Here is a 23,213-nt window from a genome sequence, read left to right on the forward strand (position 1 = left end):
AGCATTGAAATTGTTGGATACAACAAAAATGTCTCCTGAAATGAGAGAATCAACTCTCTGAAACTAAATCTATTTCCAAGATTAATGTATTTATTTATTTTGAGAGTTCCTGATGACATTACCTAGTGTTGTGTTACAATCCCTCCTGCAAAGAGATCATGAACTAGATCTGGCTCGACAAAAAAATGAAATAAGGATGGAATTCCACCACTCACTGAGGATTATCACTTCCAAAACCGCCTTTGCTCTATCTTGCCACCAGAGTGAAAAGGACCAGAGGACTCAACAGAAAAACTGGATATCCACTGATCAGAACCAGCTTCAAGACTTTACACTAAGACCTCCCTGTCTAGCCAATTTCAGGTTGTAGAGGAAAACAACTAATAAAGGTACCCTATGGAAATAAAGAGGATTGTTCTCAAAAGAAACAATTGTTAAAAGGACATAAATCTCCTCTGACTTATCTCAATGCACATCAAGAATAATGCATCTGAAGTCCAAGACCTTGCCTCTGCATTTTACTGCCTTCTCCTTTGTCTAAAAGCTCCACAGGTATTAGAAGACACAAAAGAGGGATTTCACTATTTCCAAACCACAAATACTGAAAGCAGCAAATATAGCAAAGTCATTCAGCTGCACACCTTTAACCTCCATACACAATTATATCCCAAGTGATTGTACCCCTGAAAGGCTCCATAAAATGGGGAGAGTTAGTTAAGACACGTGCTGAAGGCTTGCTGTGTGGGATGGCAGATCCTTAAGGGGTGTTGTTCTGCGGGCAGAACACAGTCCTCTGAAACGTTCAATGTGGAAGGCAAACTAGATAGTGCTGCAATTCTATTAGGGTTCAGAAGAGTGGGCAACAGGCCACTCTGCAACACAGGAGTTATTGAACGCTTTTTACCAGGTGGCCAAGTTACCAGTTTTTGTCCAAAACAAAACAAAATATTGATTTAAAAACTCTTTGACCAGCTCTATCAAACGGATTACAGCAGCTGATAACAGCCCACCTTAATTGATTAGTCTCGTTACAGTGGGTATGGCAACACCCATTGTTTCATGTTCTCTGTGTATATATATCTTCCTACTGTATTTTCCACTGCATGCATCCGATGAAGTGAGCTGTAGCCTACGAAAGCTTATGCTCAAATAAATTTGTTAGTCTCTAAGGTGCCACAAGTACTCCTGTTTTTTTTTTCATGGGAGAAGAGTTATTGAGCAGGCAGGGACTTTATTTGCAATAAAAGTAAGAGTACAATAGAAGAACAAACAGTGTTTTGGAGTTAGCTGCCCATGGGTGAGAGAGCAAGCTATAGATACAAGCTATAGAGTCGTGCTCTCTCTGTTATAATCTCAAAACAAAAGAGAGCCAGGGTTAGAACACTAGTCTTGCAAATGTGTTTATGCTGTAATTCAATCTGTGCCCTACTTTACTGTTTGTCAATTACATCATGCTGAGAATTGCTGTTAATGCTGATTCTTGTAACCATTCCGTTTAAGATCTTGTGATGGAAGGCTGTGATACACTTTAGCATGTACTGTACTCAGTATATTCCTAAAACTATAATTTAAAAACAAACAAAGCCATTCTTTTATATATGGGAATCCAAAATGCTATTGGTTTTCTGAAAGGCTAGACGTACCACTTCACACTGATCTAGTTAGATCTCACAAACGACACAAGATGGGACCTACCACTTGGCTGAGAGTGTTCTATGGATAAACCTAAGGTGCAAGGTGTTGGTGAGCTACTTCGGGGTGTTGTCTTTCTGAAGAGATGAGAAGCTAAGAGCCTGATCTTTAGAGGTCATGTACGTTTTTTATAAGAGCAGTAATGTGATCAAAAGTGCCCTAATCAAATTCCAGCTCCAATATTCTGCGTGTCTAGGTTTCTCTTGTTTTCCTAATTGCCTAAGTTTTGACTGGATATAGTATCCTTCACTTCCTGTCTTAAACTGTTGCGCTGCAGTATTTAACATTTGCTACCATCTACCCTAGAGGGTTACATATCATTCATTATATCACGCCATCATAATGGGCTGCATTTCACCGGTGAGTGAAGACTCTCTTCATCTGTTGTTATCTTTCTCACAACCCTTTTCTATCACCCTTTTCTGCTCCTTCATGCATGGCAATATAGAACTGTTAGTGTTGTACAGATGCAAATTAAAATATCAGATAACAACATTACTTTGGAAAAGGATGAAAAGGATAACAGTGTTTTATTAGGGATCTCTAAGTACAGTGAGATAAATGCAGGCCACAGTGTCTGATGCTTAAAAAAGCCCCAAAACAACAAAAAGCATATTTACTGTGGGCCATATGCTGAGCTGCTTAGTTTTCACTCAATCCTGACTCAGGCAAACGCCTACTGAAGCCCATTCAGTAAATACATAGGGCCAGATTGGGAACTTTTTTTTTTAAACTGATATAGTTATACTGGTGCTATCCCTAAAGCAGATGCATTTATGCTAGTAGAAAGGTGCCTTATACCATTATAGCTTATTCCCTTTCCCTTTATATTGCATAGCTGCACCCATACTAGGGCGGTTGTACTGCTTTAACTATACCACTGTAGTTAAAACAGTAGAGCTTTTAGAGTGTAGACAAGGCCTTAGTAAGTTCCTCAGGGTTTGGCCCTGGATAAGGATTCTCAGACAGAGAAGTGATCATTCCCAGGAAATGTTGTAACTAAACACAGCAAAATATTGAAGAAGTCAGTCAATTATCTGCAATACAGAGTACAATTTGTCTAAGATCCTGGTTTGCATTCAGGGGTGGACATAAAGGTGATGCAGATTTTTAGCCAGTCTCCAGCTGTTCTGGATTTGATTTAAGTTCAATGAGACAAGACAGGAAAAATTCAACATATAAAATTAGAGGAAAGAAAAGAAAACAAAGAAATCATGGCACCACTAGCAGGGTATGAACATTTCTACAGCTTTAAAAAAGCGTCTTTGGAAACGCATGCTGAGGAGCACATTGAATTAAGCCTTGGAGCTCCCACAATGTATTATGGCCTAGATTTTCAAAAGTGACTAGTGATTTGGGGTTCCTCAGGTTTGTGGGTACCCACTTTGAGTTACCTAAAGGGGCCTGACTTTTCAGAGGGTGAATGCTCAGCACTTTCTAAAAATCAGGACCCCTTAAGGTGTCTCAAGCTGGACACTCAAAAATTGAGGTAACCAAAATGATTAGTCACTTTTTAAAAAATCTTGGCTAATTTGTGTGTGTCTGTGTTTATATACACACAACCGAACGGGGCCACTAATCATTTCTTGACTTAACCATGCATTTATTTCAATCCTTCAAATATTTTCTTTCATTTACGCATGGAAAAGTTTAGGTTCAATGTTTCTGACGGCATACAATGGAATATGTTGTATTTTTTAAAACTGGGATGTTTGTCTATCAGCTGAATATTTTTCTCATACATCAACATGATTACAATTTTTCCTTCCTTGGTGTATTTATATGGCATACAGAGCTGTATTTTTGTTGAATAAATCACCTCCTACAGCTGTTACTGTTCCACCAACCTACCCTAAGGTCGCAACAGTGATTGATATGTACTCAGACAAGCAGATGGGAAAACGACTTGTAAATCATTATAACTAAAACTGTACGTGGAACTTTGGACTTTGAAAGGCAAGAACATTGCAAGCAAATCTCAGCAATATTGATTTAAATAATTAAAGCACTAAGAATAATCCTCTTGATTAATCCCGCTTCCCAATATGTGACAAATCAATAACTCTGTGATTTGTTTCCCGGGATGTACCTGAGTAAATATTTAGCAAGCCAGTCACATGGAATAGGCCCATATTTAATCACGTTTAAGTAATTGTTTTGGACACTGCATATGAAGGGATATGAAGTATAATCGTTCCAGCAGAGGTAGCTAAATTGTTGGCATCGTAGGTGAAATCCATTTCTTTCACAAAGAGCCCTAGTAATGGGGGTTAATATGGGAGAAGAGGTGGGTGGGTAGGTGGGAAAGGCAAAATCTACCCCCTCTTTCCAGCTTGGGCCCAATTTCTGGGGGTGCAATGAAGACTCACTGGTCCCGTATTGCTATTCCAGCCTGTGGATCAGACAGCACTAGTGGATCAGAAAGCACCAGCAGCTCCTTTGTACCACTTCAACTGGGTAGTGGAATTGTCCCGATCTTGGTCAATATGGATAGTGTAGTCCTTCTCCTAGCCTGTCCCTAACCGGTCCACACTGAAACCCTGTTCACTGTGCAGACTAGTGGGCAGCTTGCAGGGGGGCTGCTTTACCTGCAACTCTCTCGTGCAGCCCTAATGTAGGCTCATGTTGCTGAAGACCCTGTGCTGGTTCTGCACAGCGTGGATGAATCGCCTTCTAAGCACGGAGGTTTGCAGGAGGCTTATATTTAAACAGTCCATTTGCTTGTGAAGCGCAGTGATATGCTTGTTCCTAAGACACCACATGTTCAGTCACCACTTACTGATGTAGAGTCTGATTCATCTCTGGATTCTGCCAGATTCCACTCAGTTAGCACATGCCACTGGGCCTCCCAGCACTAGAAAAAGCCTCCCAGAGCAGGATGTGGGAGGTAGCTGCAGTGACACACGGTGCCCAGAGTTGGCCAGTACAGCCACAAAAGTGAGTATCATGAGCCAGGGAGTCCTGCTTGCAGATTCCCCACTGCCTCACAGATCCTTGGCCTGAGGGGAGGACTCTGGGAGAGTGTGCCATGGAGTGAAGGTTTTTGGAGCCATCCTCTAGAATTTAATTGAGAATTACATCTCTGCTATAGTATCAGAAGGGTGGCCATGTTAGGCAGGCCAGTCCTCGCCCACAGACAACCCGCCAACCTGAAGCATATTCTCACCAGCAACTACACACCGCACCATAGTAACTCTAACTCAGGAACCAATCCATGCAACAAACCTCGATGCCAACTCTGCTCACATATCTACACTAGTGACACCATCACAGGACCTAACCAGACCAGCCACACCATCACTGGTTCATTCACCTGCACGTCCACCGATGTAATATACACCATCATGTGCCAGCAATGCCCCTCTGCTATGTACATCGGCCAAACTGGACAGTCCCTATGTAAAAGGCTAAATGGACACAAATCAGATACTAGGAATGGCAATATACAAAAACCTGTAGGAGAACACTTCAACCTCCCTGGACACACAATAGCAGATTTAAAGGTAGCCATCCTGCAGCAAAAAAACTTCAGGACCAGACTTCAATGAGAAACTGCTGAGCTTCAGTTCATTTGCAAATTTGACACCATCAGCTCAGGATTAAACAAAGACTGTGAATGGCTCGCCAACTACAAAAGCAGTTTCTCCTCCCTTGGTGTTCACACCTCAACTGCTAGAAGGAGGCCTCATCCTCCCTGCTTGAACTGACCTCGTTATCCCTAGCCTGATTCTTGCTTGCGTATTTATACCTGCCTCTGGAAATTTCCACTACATGCATCCGATGAAGTGGGTATTCACCCACGAAAGCTTATACTCCAATACGTCTGTTAGTCTACAAGGTGCCACAGGACTCTTTGCCACATCTCTGCTATAGAATTCCATAGGATGGTATAAAGCGCAGGGAGGGGGTTTCATTCTCTGTTACATTTTTAGAATTATTTAGTACCTTATTTGCATCAACCCCACTAAATCCCAGAGGACTCTTCAATAAGGGAGAATATTGCAGATGAATTTCTCCTGGGGGGACAGTGAATGTCACCGGTGCAGGAAGGTGTAATTTACATGTTCTTGCAGCAGTGAGTGTGAATCCAAACAGTAACATTAATTCTGCTATCTTACAACCTAGTTAACTGAATTTTATGAGGCACGTAGATTTAAAAAAAAACATACATGGGTTTCTGTAATACAAACAAACAAAATTGGCCTAGTGAAAGCAGCCATTCCAAACATCCATTAAACCAGGCAAAAAATGGAGCCCCTTAGGAAGAATTAATGAAAAGGAGACGCTAGAACTGGCAAGGATGGGCTGATCTGAGAAGGAAGACCTTACATTGAGCCTTGAATACAGCAACACAGCACCTCTGGCAGATATACTTTGGGAAAGTTTTCTGCAGAGTTGAGAATTGAGAAGACCTCGCTCTTCAAGAGGATTGAGATGGAATTGCAGAATGCACAGCAATGGCAGCCTTCATCTTGTAACTCGATTCGTAAAGGAAAACGGTATTTATTTCTCATGTTAGATTACTGTATTGATAAGTAGAAAGACCCAAACTTGGATTTTCCTTTAATAAAAGAGAGCAAGCTATTTTAAAAGAACATGATTTACAACATGTTGGCTGGCCGCAACTTACAACAAATCCATGTTTCTCGGAATATACCCAAAGCAGTACTTCTATGATGCGAGGGGTAGATGTAGATCAGTTCCAGTTCTATATGAGTCAAGCTCAAGCAGTGGAGCATATGTTCAAAAGGCTGGGCCCTAAATGCGAATGGTGATGTGGCCAGTAGGAGGATACTCTGCACTAAAGTGCCTACATCTCGTTCCCCCACACCCTCTGCTCTGATTATTTTGTTTTTAGGTTTGTGAAAATAAGAGACTAATAATCATATTTAGAGGCAGTCAAATTGCAGATATGTCCTTTGAACACTTCCTGCAAAGCTGGGCCAGGCCAACTCAGACTTGCAGCATCCCCATTATTCTAGTCCTGTGGATCTTCTGGTAAGTGACTGTCAATTGTGCAAAAGTATATGGTGATTTTATCACGTGGACAGTCACAAGCATCTACTGGAGGCTAAACCTCTAAACACAGTATGCTGAGGTAAAAAAACTGAAGTCCTAATGATAAACTTAAAAAGAATACCCTGGCAGAGTTTGCAAAAGTACAGAGAGTCAGCCTTGTATCTGGGACAAAATTGGGATAATTATTTGTGGTCATTTAAATTCCTCTTGCAGCTTCCTTGGAATCTGGTACTGGATTCTTCTTTGCCTTCTTTTCCACATTATGTCGTTGCTCTGCTTTGGTTATTGACTTCCATGAGATTTTTGCCTGAGTTCAGACTGAGTCAGGACTGCAAGATTTGAGTCATAGTTAATGATGTGCTTTGGGATCCTTTGGAATGAAAGATGCTATATAAACATAAGGATCTGAATGTTCACTTACACCCATTTTAAGGCCTCTTTATATTGACGCCACAGTGCAAAGGGGTCTTAGCGTAACTGAGACTCAGACCCAAAATATTATTATTATATTTTATTTATATTTGAATCCAGCCTTACTGGTGGTGAAAAGGTGAAAATTAATTGGTTGCCCTACTTATTCCACTGAGCAAAATATTTTAATTAATTTCAACCTACTAGAACAGTAACCATGCCAGATAGAGGGGTGAGAATATTATTAATTCCTTTAAGGCCACTTTTCTAAAGAGGCAGCTGCATCTGTATGCTTCTGCTTTGGGTACCAGATTTCAGAGCCACTGAGCACCAGACATTTTGCTTGTTATCATTTCTATTGCTGTCATGCACAGCGCCCCATTGTACAAGATACCAAAAAATAACACAGTAACTCTCTCATGGGCCCCAAAAGCTTGCAATCTAGGATTCAGATACTATGCAATAGGTTAATAAATAGGCAAATACGGTTTGGTGGATAGGAAAAGGGTAATACAGTCAGGGATGACTATATAAGTTAATACTCAGAGGTGTCCGCCAGCGCTGCCAAAGTTTCTATTTGTGTCAATTGCAGTTGCAAGTGATGAGCCTGTCTGAAAATTAGTGTCTGAAGTTGGGGACCCCAAATGAGAGGCCATTTTTGAAAAGCTGATGCTTAATATATGTTTTACAATAACATGCAAATCCTTGGCTACCCATCAGAGTCACAGACATTTTTAAATGGAATATTCCTTCTCTTATTGCTTATTACAAAGCAGCGACATGTAGAAAATATACTGTGTGAACAAGCAAACATATTGTAGAGAATATTGCACTGGCAGTGGATTCACTTAATGACCTAATCAATCTTTTCCATCTCTAGTTTTAAGATCCCATGTCTCTAAAAGATTAAGGAATAATGTGTCCCCATAAGCATCCTTTAGTCCCTTACAGGACAATAGAACACACAGCTCCTACTGCAAAAGGAGGCCACAGAACAGATGACACAAGGTGACAGATTCAGGTAAAACATGAACATCCAGCTCACAGCAAGCAGGTCCAGTGTGTGACTATCTTCCTGCTCTTCCCCAGAGATCATGCAGAATCATTCAAGGAAGAATGGAAAAGAACAACCGCAGATAATGGGTACTGGAAATGCTTCAAGATGGCTTCTTAATAGTGCTTGAGAGGTTTGAAAGCACTGGGTTCAATCAATGTCTGTGATAAGGAAAGAAGCCACCAGTCAGCTTCTAGGCATGAGCTATAGAAACAGCTGCAGAACTAAAGAAGTGCTGTGGAGCATTCTCACTAATGTTTGCAGTTTCCATGTGAGGAAATAAACTATGTCCTGAACCTTAACCCCACTGAACAAATGTACGGGAATGTCCAGCTTCAGGACGAAGATCTCATCATCAATATTAGTAACCATCTCACCTGGGAATCTTCTTTTTATTCATGGACTTATTTAATCCATGCTGGCAGTCTGCGTGTCTTTGTCCTGCCGGGATTGCATGGAGATTTAGGAGTTTGCTACTGTCACTAAACCAATCAACCTGGGCCCTTCAGCTTAGACAGTAGGCACTCATACTTTTAGGCTCAGAGGTCCAGGTTCAGTCCATGCAGACAATCCAGATGAAGGCATCGCATAGTCTGAGCTTCTTTTTATCCAGATCCATCTCATCAGACAGAAGATGCATAACACAGCTACTAGGTGTTCTGTTCTGCCCTCACTTACACGGTTACAACTTCGTTGAGCAGAATTGAGGGCACAATAGAGCCATCTATTGAACATGTGCTGTTAAACCTGTGTGCTCCATTCATTGGCTTTCAACCCTAGAATAAAGGATAAAAGAGTTTCTAGATCTTCTATCTGAATAAGATTTTGCATATAAGAAGCTTGTGAAGCAAGTACGCTCCCCCCCACCCCCCCAGACAACATCAATGCACACTCCAAAAGGCCAGGGTATAGAAGGCTTCCGAATGTACATAAGAGATTTGCCTGAACAAATGGAGCTACATTTGGAGTCATCAGCAGAAAAGGCCTATGGTGGGAATATTCCCGCTCATGGTACTAAAAATAGTAAAACCTCACTAGTTTGTCCTTCATGCATCTGCCCATCCCATCACTCACGCCCACCAAATGGCCGCCTCTCCAACCTCCTCAGCCAAGATCTAACAGCCGAGGGCACACAGCATTTAGAAGCAGCTCGCTAGTGTAGTCACATATGTTACTAAGACGTCGTGACTTGTATGAAACATACTACGGCAGGTTTTCTAGCAAGCTATCAAGAATAATAAACGGCAAAACCAAAACTGTCCTTGTCAATCAAATAAACAAACCACCAGCGTGTGAGGCTTTACCTTTGCTCTTTTTCACTGTTTGCTCACATAGGACTAGATTGTAATGTTATGATCTATCCACCTCAGGAGCAGGCCAAGGAATGAATTGTGACTCAAGGAGGCACCGTTCCTCCCCTGCTCCCCTTTGGTCTGGGGAGGGAGTAAATGACCTCACATCATGTTGTAGAACAGCTTACTCCCACCTATGTGCCAAGCTGATAAGTAAGGAGCCAGGACTCACGTCCTTCTCTGCCTCCCACCCGCCCACTTGCTCACAGGTGAGAGCGTTGGGGAGCAGCCCCTGGTCTCCAGCACTCTGTGCCTTGGAGTCCCAGTCTGAGCAAAGCCAAGCAGAGGAGTCCGTGGAGTAGCGATCAGTGTTGAGTAAGGATGTTGGGTGTAGATTCGGAGACCAAAGGCCAGCTTCATTTTGGAAGGCCGGGCTTGAGACTGCAGGGGATGCAGGCTTCAGTCCGCATCAGTTGCTGTTGTGTTTGTTAGGTAATGGTTAAATAAAAACGATATCACTCAAAGAAAAGGAGTACTTGTGGCACCTTAGAGACTAACCAATTTATTTGAGCATGAGCTTTCGTGAGCTACAGCTCACTTCATCGGATGCAGTGAGCTGTAGCTCACGAAAGCTTATGCTCAAATAAATTGGTTAGTCTCTAAGGTGCCACAAGTACTCCTTTTCTTTTTGCGAATACAGACTAACACGGCTGTTACTCTGAAACGATATCACTGTTAGACACAAGCTCCCCGTGTTTTAAGAAGAACAATTCAGGGTAGCAGTGCCCTCCCCTTCCTCCTTCCACACCTGTGCAGAAGCCTGTGACAATCTAACCCTTTTTCAATAATTTTCCAGGAACTGGTGGGACTGAGTGAGATTCTACTGTGCTGGCTGAGGTGCTGTGCCTTGGTCGACTCCCTACGTTGCTAGCTCCTTTCCTGGAGTGGGGGGGGAGGGGGAAGGGAGGGGGAGAAGTGAAGGCTGAAAAGAGTATTAGCCCCGCAAGTTAACTTCTTTTCTCAGAGTTGTCCTTTTCTAACACCTCACTAGGTGTTTCAAACATGTATTTCAAACATGGGGTTCATCATTAGTTGGACTCATGACGTTGCTAGTTTGGCATATTGTTAATGTAATTGGCATTTGTACAGTTTTGGAAGAGCACATTTGGGGCTGAATTTTGTAGAGGTGTCTCTGATCAGAGGCCTAGCTCCTAATAAGAGTTTCAACCACCTCTGGATCTCTAATAAGGCAGACCGTGACAGAGCGAGGCACCCGTGCCCAGGGAATCCTTACAAAAATAAATTAAGAGGCAGGACAAATACTGCTTCTTTTATCAGATTGCCATTATAATAGTGACATACATGTGATGGGCCAGATTAGTCCCTGGTGCAACGCCATCATTAGTCTTATTTTGTTTCTATTATTGTAGCACCTAGGATCATGGATCAGGACCCCATTGAGTTAGGCACTGTACAAACACAGAACAAAAAGGTGGGCCGCACCCCAGAAAGGTTCAAATCTCTCCTAGGAATAACTTCACATATGTGCATACACACAGGTGATTTCACGTGCACAAACACCACTTCATGCACATTCACCAGCCGTGAAAGTGGCCCCACATTGTTAATACCTATAGACAAGGTTGAAAACGTTCAAACTCCTCTCTGCCGTAATCGCTGATGGGGGTACTCTGTGGAGGAATTTGGCCCATTAACTTGAAGTAATTGTTTTGGTGTGAATGATATTTTATGGCTGAACAATGAAGACATATGATTAGGGTTAAATGAATATTTTAAAAAAAAACTAAAGGGACCTAAGACCTCTCTTTTTCATAGTAATATTGCCCTCTAGTGTTTTTTCTGAAAACAGCAATTACATATACTAGTATCAATGAACGACATAGAATTTATGCTCGTTTTACAGCATACAGCACCAGAATAGACCTCTGAGCAGCCTAAATCTTTTAACAGCACACCCCTGAAACTAGGATAAACAACTAAGCAGTGTGTTTACACACCCTAGAATTGGCTCAGTTCCTTCTTCCAATGTGAGTACGATGTAAAAGTAAATATATGATAACAATAATTACAGTAAAATGTAATTTGTATAACTACAGTGCCTACATGACCCAAGAAGGATTGGGCCCCATTGTGCTAGGTAATATAAATTCACATAGCAAGAGAGAGTCCTTGTCCTGCAGAATTTACAGTCTAAATCAACAAGAGAGACAAGGGATGCGGAAAAGGCAGCATTATTTTCTCTATTTTACAGATAGAGAACTGATGCCCAGATAGATTAAGTGATTTACCCAAGGTCACATGGGGAAGTCTGTGGCAGAGCTGGGAACTGTACCCAGATCTCTTGAGTCCCCATTCAGTGTCTCATTGCTTGAGGACTAGACATATTATGCTAAATGCTCTCCAAGAGTGAAATGCCTTCACCAAACAAGCAAAAATCTATCTTCTACACTATCAGAAACATGTAGCACTTCCAGCCAGATGCTGTTATTGTTCTTTATTATTTTATGTTTATTGCAATGGCACCTAGAGGGACCAACCAGGTTTGGGGGTCCCATTGTGTTAGGTGCTGAACAGACACGAGCGCACTGTCTCCACCCCAAAGAGCGCATCTCTCAGGCACTGGCTCACAGACTGTCATGTGAATCTCCCAAAAAACCAAAACAACAACAAAATCCAAACACCTCCCCCTCCCCACACAGACACAACCATCAAAGAAATGCACAGAAATGCCAGCCAATAATTCTGACCAGGAAATGTGACAATTAAAAAAACCCAACAACTGCACAAGGGGGCAGAATGTATCTCCCTGACTCACAATGGTAAACAGTTACTCGGACCTGTAAACCCACTCACTTCAGGTAGGAACATGCAGCTGAGTAAATGCTCACCAAGGTGAAGAAGGGGTTTGCAAGCTGGCCAAACTATTTATGTTCCAAATAGCATCTTATTAGCAGAATAACTTGTCACTCAGTACCCTAATCCCACCCACTAATCAAGAAAAACAACATCCCAGAAATCACACATGCCAGTCCAACACAGACTGAACCCACTTTTCTGCTACTGACAACACCCACAAGACGACAATGGACAGAGACATGCCTGCATGTCAGTAAGGTCAGTTTGTCCCCAAGGATTATTTATCCCAATCCACTAACAAAATCAACTAAACCCACAGTTGTACTGCAGTCAATGATGTTCTCGCAACGGCCTCCTTTCATCTAATGATTAAGCAAACAAACAAAATGATTAAAAAGAAAGGAATGTTGTATTACAAAATATACATTTGTGGGTGGTGTGGTAAGTGATACATAGCTTATTAGGGATGGCCTACCATAAACCTTCAACATCTCTGCTTAACTCTGACACCTGTGTCTTTAGGAAAGGTCTTTCCTACCGTGTGAAAATACTTCTTATATCACGCTGCTCACTAATATAGCACATATTATATACCACATATGTGGAGGCAATCTCCCTGTGACACACTGCTAAACTTTGTCTTGGATTGTGGAACCTTCCATTACAGTAGCCATGCATGGTTGACTACTTCACTTCCACCCTTGCCCAGGAATCCATCTCCCCCAGGACCACAGCTCATGGCCCACATCCCTCAGCATCTTCATGCACATGCCCTTTTCACTTTATAAATCAGCCAGCCAGAGAACTGTAGCATGTGTCCCCTTCACAATTTACACACTAATAAAATAATACTAAATCCTTTTTATGGCTCTGTGTCTGCTTAGATGTAAAAAACTTCAGAGTAGTGCCTGGGTCTCCATATGTGGTTTTTATTGTGCCTAGCACAATAGGGTCCTGATCCCAATTGTGGCTCCTGAACACTTTGCTAGTACAATAGTGATAATACTCTTTCCCCCACCTAGCTATTTTTTCATCAACAAAAACTGAGAGGGGGGAAAAAAAGGACATTTGATTAAAAATACAGCGTATTTGGGGAAACAAATGCAGTTTACGTTTTCTCCTGCAGATGCTGCTCTTGAACAGTTGTTATCATCAGTCACAAAAAGTATTTCAAGGTCAGTTGAAATGGTCAGTGCTGATAGCAGTAACGTCATGCTCTAAGTCTTAGGTCAGTGTGCTAAACAACATCTGTTCCTTTGGCGTGGGAGGGAGAAGATGAGGGCATGTTGATTTATAACTAAAAGTCTGATTACTAAAATAAAATGCTTATACCAAGGATACAAAAATACAATAGGGGAAGTCCTGATCCTTCTGACATCAGTAGGAGTTTTACATTTGATTTCAGTAAGGCCAGGCTTTCTCCCTGTATCTGCAGCGCCATACCCATCGGTTTTCGGGAATGTGAAGGCCTATTTTACCACTGTGTACTGGTTTCACCACTCTGGTGACACTATGCAGGCCAAGTGTACCAGTGATTCTGACTCTGAGCTTTTGAGAAAAGATCTAGTCTAGTTACAAACTGGCTGGCTGACTTCTGTGATACATTTTTGCTATTAATCCTGTGGAGACTTAATTCATGTCTAGCATTTGGTAGCCTATTATTGCTACATTTCAGCAACACTGGTATAATTTGTTGAGGCTTACATAAAATAATCCATTAGTTTGGGCTGCTAATGTGGCTATACAGAAAATTATAGCATTATTGACCTTTTGTAAAAATGTGAGCTAAATCCTCTACTAATTCAGTTACCAGGAGAGCTCCGAGAGATATTGTGGTTGTTGAGGTAAATTAATCTCTACTTTTAAGTCTTAAACACATAAGTCATTATTCAGAAATGACTCCATGTACAGTGGGCCAGACCGTAGCTCCCAGCTCCATCCCCTTTGTAGCACAAAGGAGCTGCCCTAATAAGTAAATCTCCCGGGAGCATAAAACTGGCATAGAGGGGTCTACACCACTCACTCAGCATAGGAGGCATTGCTGGGTCGACTGGGGGTGGGAAGAGACTGCCTTAAGTGGCACAATATAGAGCTGCTTTGTTACACTGGGGTCCCATTCAGTCTCTGGTTAGCCCTTCTACTAGGGGAGATGAAAGGTTGCTTAGAGACGCACTCCTGTCCCCTTCTACTCTTTGCCAGGTCCAGCACCAAATATTTTGAGGAGGGAACACACTTCACACTTAGGGGGAAAGAAAGCAATGTTTTTGTGACAGTTCCTGTCTCTATTTTAAATAAAATAGTGATTGTTGGAAAGCAACTAGTAGATTTGAAAGATTAGACATAAATTAGCTCTGGCTGCGAAGCATTAGTGAGAAAAGTCCAGGTGAGGTAGGCAAATATATGACATAAATGTGATTTATCAGAAGACTATCACTGTGATGTGAGAAGTAGTGTGTGTATGTGTGTATAAAACACACACATTTATGGAATACAGGGTGGTGCTGTATAAAGGACCTGTGTCATGAGTTTGGGAAGGCTGCTTTACTTACAACTAGTAAAGCCTCGAGTGGTTTATAGAGGTTATTCCAAAAGACCTTTCTATTACCCCACAGCAGCATGTATTCTGTAGCTGCCACATATCTTTCAGAAAAAGTAGTTCAGAAACGTTTTAGAACATGATAAACATTTTGATTGGAGCTATTTCTGTTTCCTGCAAGGCCATTTTTTCAGGCAGGTTGATCTTTAAAAAACAGCAGCTTGTTTGAAGTTGTAGAGGGATTTGGATTCGAAGCAGTCATGGTAGAGATGGATTAGTGAAGAGAGTGCAGGGCATGATAAAGGCAGTTTATTACATGTCTCTGCAATTTATCCTATGGACATCACCACCACAAATGTGATATATAGGAAATGACTGATTGTGCTTCCACTGAAGTTAAGAGGTTTCTCATTGCTGTCCAAGTGAGCAGGATCAGGTTAATAATGATGTATAGAGAAAAGCAGACAGACATTATATTATTTCTCCTATTATTAATGTCCAAACTGTACCCAGTAACAAATATTTGATTAGTTTACAACTGAATATTTCTCCATGTACTCCTATGTGTAGTCATATTGATGACTGTAGTACAACTTCAGTGAGTAAAGTGAGCAGTATTTGACCCTTGGTTTTCTCTGCAAAATGTTCAGACCCTTTCATATCTCCCCAAGAGCAAGATATATTATTTCCAAAGGTGTCATTTAAAACTAAAATTCTCTATAAATTCTAATAGACAGGATCCAGCTTAATACACTTCTTATTTTCTATTTTTAGGAGTAACCACACCCTATTCATATCTTTTTATATCTCTAGTGGTCTTAATCATTTATTTCAAATGACAAGCCAAATTTTCCAAAAGGAGCATCTGTTATAAAACAGATTCTAGGTGGATAGCTTTGCATTCTGTAATGTTTCTGATTAGAGTTGATTGAACTTTTTTTTAAAAAAGCCATACAAAATTTCACAGTATGAAATTGACCCATTTTTTTTCTTTTTAATTTTTTGCATTTTAATTGAAATTTTAATTGAAATGGTTATCTACATTTTTTACCTAAAATAATATTTTTAGGAAGTGAAAATTTTCTATAATCATTTTGATTTAAAAAAAAAGTCATGAAAAGTTGTGTATGAAATCAAAAATTTTGGAAAAATGAACAGCTTTTTGTGATATGTTTTCATTTTCTAAACTGAATGAAAAAAATCAACCAATTCTATTTCTGGTATTTGTTTACATCATAAATATCATCACATCATGCATACATCAATGTTCAAAGCACAGGGTTGGATCTTAATAAATACAAATAAAAATATAAATTTGTTGTATTGTACTTTACCTATAACAATGATCTGAATAAAACAAATTATCATATCACATTTGGCTTCAATATAACACTCATGAGTTATGCAGTCAACCCTGATTCAAGAAAATTAAATGTTCCTGGTTCACATATTTATCCTTACATATCCTTAGACCACTGAACAGCCAAAGACCACAGCCTTCCTTTCATTTTTAATATGTATGTGAGTTTCCTTAGAGGAGTAACATTCCATGAGGAATGTTGGTGCTTTCCAAAATCCATGCCTGAAGTTAGCCTCTTAAATCTATGTGTAGGCATTTCAGACAAAAGTTTGGCCTGCTTCCCACAAATCCCATGGAAGTCAATGGGAGCTACAAAGTGCTCAACACCTTTGAAAATCAGGTAATTTTTATGTAGGGGGCTCAATACTGCAAGATGCAGAACACGCTAACCTGATTCAGTGAAACAGTTGAGTTCATTTTTAACTTTAAGCATGTGAATAATCCCATTGACTTCGGTGGAACTAATCATGTGTTTAACTTTAAGCATGTGCTTAAGTGTTTCACTGGTTCAAGTGCTCTGTACCTTGCAAGATGCAGCCCTCAGATGTAGATTTAGGAGCCTAAACTTAGACATTCAAGTTTGAAAATGTTGGACCACATGTTTAATCTGCTTTTCACTTTTGCTTATGTCTCCTCTCTCATGGGCTAACTAAACCCTGAGATTTAAACATCCATAACTTTGAGGTGTTTGGAATCCAGATCTGAAACCTCTGATAAAATCTATTTCACTCAATTACACTGGTGCCCGGATGTAACACAGAGCACTCTTGGACCCAGGAGCATTTTATTTTGTTCAAAATGGAGAGGGAGAAATTACACTGTCTTCAATAGTCCTTATTTAAATTAAAAATTGAACAAAAAATGAACCTTAAAATGTATATTTACATGCGTCAGTGCCCTATTGACCCCATCCCAGCTCCCATTAAGTCAACTGGCCTTTCCCCATTGACGTCAGTGGAGAAAAAGAAGGGGCCCTGCATAGTAAAGGTGTGAATAATTTTTCTTTTTTATCCATCTGTCTATTTTGGGACGTGTTAAGTGCTTGTTCTCTGTTGTAACATTAACGTCAGTATGTGGAAACTTGGGTTACTAAAATAAATAAGTGAAATGTAATATACAAGACTAAACAGGGAACTGTGTGCACACTGTCCAACACAAATGGCCTGATTCACCACTGTGCTGCTCCAGCTTTACATAAGGGTAACTCTGTTGTGTTGAATGAACCCTGGTGTAAAGCTGGACCAATGCAGTGGGGAATCAGGCCCAAATTTTATAACAATAATTTATGCAGTCTTGTATTTCCTGAGCAGGCAAAACTTCCACTGGCTTCAATGTACATGAGCATAAATTTACATCCATGATACTTTTACCAGCCTGGGAGTGTGGGAAGAGAAGACACTAATATCATGCAAGGCATCTTTTTCACTGTGGGCCTGATCCATTGTCTAGTGAAGGCAATGTCTAATCATTGACTTCAGCAGGCATTGGATCAGTCCTTAAATCAATGTATTTGCTCTTTATAAATTAGGGCTTGATTCTGATCAAACTTACACTGCTGCCATTCTGCTGCTGAAATGGTTTATATCAGTGTAAACGAGAGCAGTCTGAGGTCCATTTATTTTTAATTTGTCAAGGAAGAACTTATTAGATAGAGGGGCAGTATTAACTTCTGTGGGCTGGATCACCCCTTCCCACAGTAAAGCCAATGGGAGGCACCAGTGTGGAGGAAAACTTCCCGAGGATCCTCTCTCAAAGTTGCTCTCTGATCCTTGGGTTATGGAACCAGCCGACAAGGCCTGAGAATCACCTAAGATTGGTGGAGGGCTGGGGCAATCCATGCAGAGGCTGTGTGCCTCCACCCTGGTTTAATGTCACCACTGTGTGAGCCATGCTTCCAGAAATTTCCCCTGGCTGATGCTGTCCCCAGGAGTCCTTAAAGAGGGATCCCCACTTTAGTTGGGAGGGGGTTCCGAACACACCTCTTCTGGGTAAGCTCCACAAGGCTGGGGGAGGGGGGGATGCATCGCTCCATCCAACATGGGGCTACCTACTCCCCAATGTGAGACATGATTCCCACAGGCAGCCCCTCAGCTGCACCATTACCGAATTATTTGGAACATACAGTCATTTGCTTATGGGATTTTCTTAAGATTTATTTTTTTAATGTTTAAATAAATGCATAAATCACAGTGATGTGAAAAGAATGGGTTGTTTCATTCTGTGTCAGAGCAGACGGTTATTCTTGCACAAATGTGCACGTGTGGACTAATAGTAATTTATTGATATAAATCTGTATTCGGGGCATATAAATTTCATGGCAAGATCACAAACGTTGAAGGAGATTTAGTTCACTGGTTATTTTTAGAGAGGGCTCCAAACCAGAACCAGATCCCTGGATTGTAGCATTTCCAAAGATAGGGAAAGCTCAAATCCAAATCCAAACTTCACTTCTTAGGCCTTTCTCTAATTATGTGAAATCTGGACCCTCAAATATGAGCATCCCTGACTTTAGGGAAAGCTGAGGCATGGATCTGAGCTCCATAGCGCCAACTGAGCTCCATTTATTTTCTGGTGCCCATGAATATTCAAATACAGAATGTCAGCTTAGAGTTAGGACATAATTTCTTATCTAAACAGTCATTTGCTAATTTGGTACCTGATCCTGCATGATGCTCAGCATCTCCAGCAGGATGCTGAATAACCTTGACTGCCCATTAAGTGTAAGGGGAATTCAGGATTCTCATAATACTTAGCTCTTATACAGTGCCTTATGAGATTGACCCATTATATTGTAAACTCCTTGGGGCAGGGAATGAGTCTTTATGCTTCTAAAGTGCCAAGTATGTCTGGCTCTATGTAGATTTCTCAGATTATTAAGAAAGAAATAGGTCAGAAAGCACCTCAGTGGGATACCACAAAAATGGACCCCAGCTCACCAAAGCAATTTAGCGTGATAACGGGACTCCGAGGGGCATAGCTGGATTGCTTTGCTGAATCAGAGCCTGAATCTTCCTCCTGCCAAGGCAGCCCTTGGAGCACCACTCCTAAATGTGGTAGTAATTCTAGAAGCCCTAAGGAAAGTCAGAATAACACCACTGATTTTATAAATAAGGATCTTTATTTAGAATATTGTTGAAAACATTCTGGGCAACCACATTGTATAAATATATAAAGTTAAAGTTTGGCACAACAAACCAAGCAACATTAAATATTTAATTCCTTTTTTTGTATTTTTGTTTGGGGTGGGTTTTTTTGCAAAGCAACTCTTATTTACAATTATACAAAAAAGTATTATAAAAAATGGTCCACAACCTTATTTTGGGCATGATTGGGGGTAACAGTAAGGATGTCTCATGTCATTACTCCTGACTCGTTTTCTTCTTTTCAAAAGTGTTAGCAGAACTCAAGAGCCAGGTTCCCATTCCCCAAAGCACAGATTATAAACATTGGCCATCTTGTGCTATGCAATTTTACCTCTAGACATATTAAATAGCTTTAGTTCAACAACCAATAAATAATTAAGTGTATTTTGAAGTAATATAGGCTTGAAAAATTATATATTTGAAGGAATTTTCAGAGATATTTTAGTACTGGAAAAAGAAATACTTAAGTCTTTTCAAGGCAGGTCTTTGAGCTTGCAGCATATAGCAGTTTGTGTTTGCACAACAAAGCAGCTGGACCTGGCTTTATAACACCTGGTAGATGGGATTGCTGCTGCTGGTGTCCTGGGGAATCTGGGTGCAGTTGGTAGGTGAGGGAATTTGGGCTCCACTCTCACTCAGGGTAGCTCCTTCTTGGGGCGAGCTCGGGTTGCCCTCAGCTCCACCTTCCACTGTGGGCAGCACTGGGCAGGTGGAGTTATCTGTGGAAATCCTCTCCACAATGCTTGATAGACAGTCCAGGCTGGAGACAACTGAACTTTTCCCATGTTTTGGATCTAAGGATAGAGTTAAAAGGAGATCAATAAACCCAATAAGTAATTAATGCTAAGGGGAAGTATTCTTCCAGAGGACCCAAAAAACCACCAGCCTTGCATGGCTCTGAGCACATAAAGATTCAGTGGAAATGTATGTCAAATAAATATTATTGAAAGATGCCAATCCCTAAAAATCAGAGACAATATTAGAACTTGCAAAGTAGTGAAGGGCCCAAGCCTCAAAATTTGGATGTGGACTACTACCGGTCTGAGGGAATTTGGAGCCAGGGTTTTGGTTCGATACCGAAATGGGGCTGGTTGCCCTGGATTCAGCTGAGAACTTCTCCAAAGTTTGGATCCAAGTTTTTGGGTGGGTCAGTCTCTGTTGCAAAGCAGTTTAAAATCTGAAGCCTGTTTTCAGAGACGAATATGCATGCCAAAGCACAGTGTAAGGAATATAATTGTTACATGAAATGCATATACAAGATGTCCTCACATTTGCAAGCAGAATCATGGAAACAATTGGGGGAGGGGTTGTCCTGTATCAGTGCCCACAGCTTGCTGGCTGAGCACAAGTCGTGACAGAAGGGGCAGGGGAAGTTTTCTCTGCTGACAGTCTCCACCTCCACACACTTGTCTTTGGCATTAAGGCAAATACTCACCATTTGGTGATTCTGTATAGTAATTGCTGTCATAGCTATTCCTCCTGCGAGAGCTGCAAGAGGGCCCACTGTACTCCATCTGGAAACCAAAAGAATGGATGCATGACACCAGCTCAGAAGCAGAATTTTCACAAAGTCTCCAATTACCATCTAATTTCATATTCCAGTCTTTAGTCTGCACCATAGCCCCAGTCCTTGCTGAAATATGGTAAATTTTTAGCTTCCCTGAATGAGGGGAAAAAACCTTTCTGGGAAGATATTAAATCCAGAATATTTTCTATTACCGAATTATTCCAAGGATTTTTTGCCACACACAAAGAAAAATTTGTAACATTGTAATCAGTGATTGCTCTGACTCTTTGAATTACAGTACAGAACATTTGGTCCTTGATTTGTTACGGGAGATGATGGGGAAAGCACTTAATTATCATAATATTTTAAAAGCGTTTCCCCCATCAGTCATCTTTCTTCTTCACGCTCTTTCCATTATCATTTCATACAGAAAAACAGCCTGCCTGGTATGGTTTATACTTTGATACTTTCACACACAATGACAGAGATCGCACCACCAAAAGAAAAGAGAATGCTGTATTTTGAGGAGGGATTAGTTCCATAAATCTTCCCTCAGCTCTGCTAACTCTATTATCCTCCCAAACATTCAGCTCCAGTCATGACCATCCCCTTCAGGGAATAGCCCTCTGTCCCAGTGGGTCCTAAAGCTTTACTGTGATTCCCATCTCAGACGTCCTCTGTGTTTGAAGAGTGGGGGCCAAGGACAGCTAGGCTGCAGCCCTAGCTGTACAATGAGGTGAAGAGATTCCCCTTGCTCCCCTGCTCCAGGATCAGGAGCTCCCCTCTCTGTGGGTTCCCCTTATAAGGATCAGAGAATGTGGAACCCAAGCAAGACTTCTCCAGAGCTGCACTCAGAGGTGATCAGGAACCCGCAGTACCCCTATCTGCTGCTGCACTGTGGTCACAGAGGGAAGCCCTTCCTCAGGGGTGCCCTCATAAGGGCCCCAGCTCTCCTCACTGAAATCAAAGTGTGATAGCACCCACTGTGACTGAGGCCAGAAAACTAGGTCGTATCTCTCACCAGCCCTTCTGTGACTCCCACCTTTATTTCTAAGATCCCCCAGCTACTCTGCCCCAGGTCTGTCCTTGCAGGGTTCAGAGATAAGGACAGCAGGCACATCGGAATGGGGATCCCTACCTTTCCTCTCCCAGGGATCAGACACTCCCCTCCCTACACTCACAGGGGTTTCAAAGACGGGCTCCCCGATCAGGGTATGTAAGGGACCGCATCTCCCTTCCCAAGGAGGGGCCAGGATACATAGGAGCCCACTCTCCTCCCAGGGATCAGCGTATAGGAGGGGACCGCATCTCCCACCTCAGGGAGGGGCCAGGATACACAGGAGCCCTCTCCCCGATCAGGGTATAGATGGGGACCTCATCTCCCATCCCAGGGTCCGGGAACACGTTGGGACGCCCTGTTTCTTTCCCAGGGATCCGGGGGCGGCTCCTCCTCTCCTTCCTCCCGGGGATCGGGGTACAGGAGGGGGCCTCACTTCCCATCTCAGGGGCCGAGGGCCCTGGCAGCCTCCCCGCCCCGGGCGCACTCACCATGCCGTCGGAGCAATTGGAGCGGGGGCTGGAGGCGTCCGACTCGCCGCTGTAGTGCTCCAGCCCCGGGTAGTAGCTGTCCTCCTGCTCCCGCAGCAGCGCCTGCAGGCTCTCGATGTAGCGGATGGCGTTGCGCAGGATCTCCACCTTGGGCAGGCGCTGGTTGGGGTTGGTGGAGGTGCAGCGCTTGAGCGTCTCGAACGCCTCGTTCACCTTGCTGAGCCGCCGCCGCTCCCGCATGGTGGCCGCCTTCCGCCGGTCGGCGTTGGTGGTCTTCCGCTTGCAGGCTTTGCAAGCCCACAGCAGGCAGCGGCCGGCCTGGTGGTGGCCGCTGGGCGCCCTGATGTGCTCGTCCTCGTGGTGGTGCGCGTGGTGGTGGGGGTGCTCCTCCGGCTTCAGCAAGCCACCCACGTGCACCAGCCGCGGGTCCAGGTCCTCGAAGAAGTGCATGTCCGAGGTGTTGAAGCAGGGGTCATCGTAAAAGTCGTCGGCCGCCGAGAAGGAGCAGAGGGAGCCATCCGTTATCTCCATGGGGCCTAGCAAGTCCATGGGGGCAGCAAAGGGTGGGACGGGCTGAGCAGGAATAAAAAGCAGGGGCAGAAGCCACAGGAACCCAGCCGATCGGTGCAAAGCAAACTGCTTTGATCGGGGAGTTTATTTTCCAGCCGCCAGATAAATTTAGTTGAACTGTCCCCCCCCACCCCCTCCAGACTTTTAATGAAGTCGCTCTCACACCACTGTCTCCAATTAATTGGGAGAGAGACACTTTCCTAG

General features: G+C 42.4%; 1 protein-coding gene across 1 annotated transcript; it reads right to left on the minus strand.

The window, feature by feature from the left end:
• Nucleotides 1-19,390: 19,390 nt before the first annotated feature.
• MYOD1 (myogenic differentiation 1) lies at nt 19,391-23,090 on the minus strand. The gene is made up of 3 exons (XM_073350625.1): nt 22,440-23,090; nt 20,820-20,898; nt 19,391-20,178 (listed from the first exon to the last, which is right to left on the minus strand). Exons 1-3 carry the CDS (start codon nt 22,986-22,988, stop codon nt 19,928-19,930), a joined length of 879 nt encoding a protein of 292 aa, XP_073206726.1. The 5' UTR covers nt 22,989-23,090; the 3' UTR covers nt 19,391-19,927.
• Between the last annotated feature and the right edge of the window lie 123 nt (nt 23,091-23,213).

Source organism: Lepidochelys kempii, chromosome 6, assembly GCF_965140285.1.
Source record: "Lepidochelys kempii isolate rLepKem1 chromosome 6, rLepKem1.hap1, whole genome shotgun sequence".
Classification (NCBI taxonomy): Eukaryota; Metazoa; Chordata; order Testudines; family Cheloniidae; genus Lepidochelys; species Lepidochelys kempii.

Excerpts from the sequence above, each read along its gene's own strand:
- MYOD1 (XM_073350625.1), bottom strand. The coding sequence starts at position 22,988 with ATGGACTTGCTAGGCCCCATGGAGATAACGGATGGCTCCCTCTGCTCC. Across the intron at positions 20,899-22,439 it reads CCAATTGCTCCGACGGCATG|ATGGAGTACAGTGGGCCCTC; the intron begins GTGAGTGCGCCC and ends TTTGGTTTCCAG. Across the intron at positions 20,179-20,819 it reads CTATACAGAATCACCAAATG|ATCCAAAACATGGGAAAAGT; the intron begins GTGAGTATTTGC and ends CTCTATCCTTAG.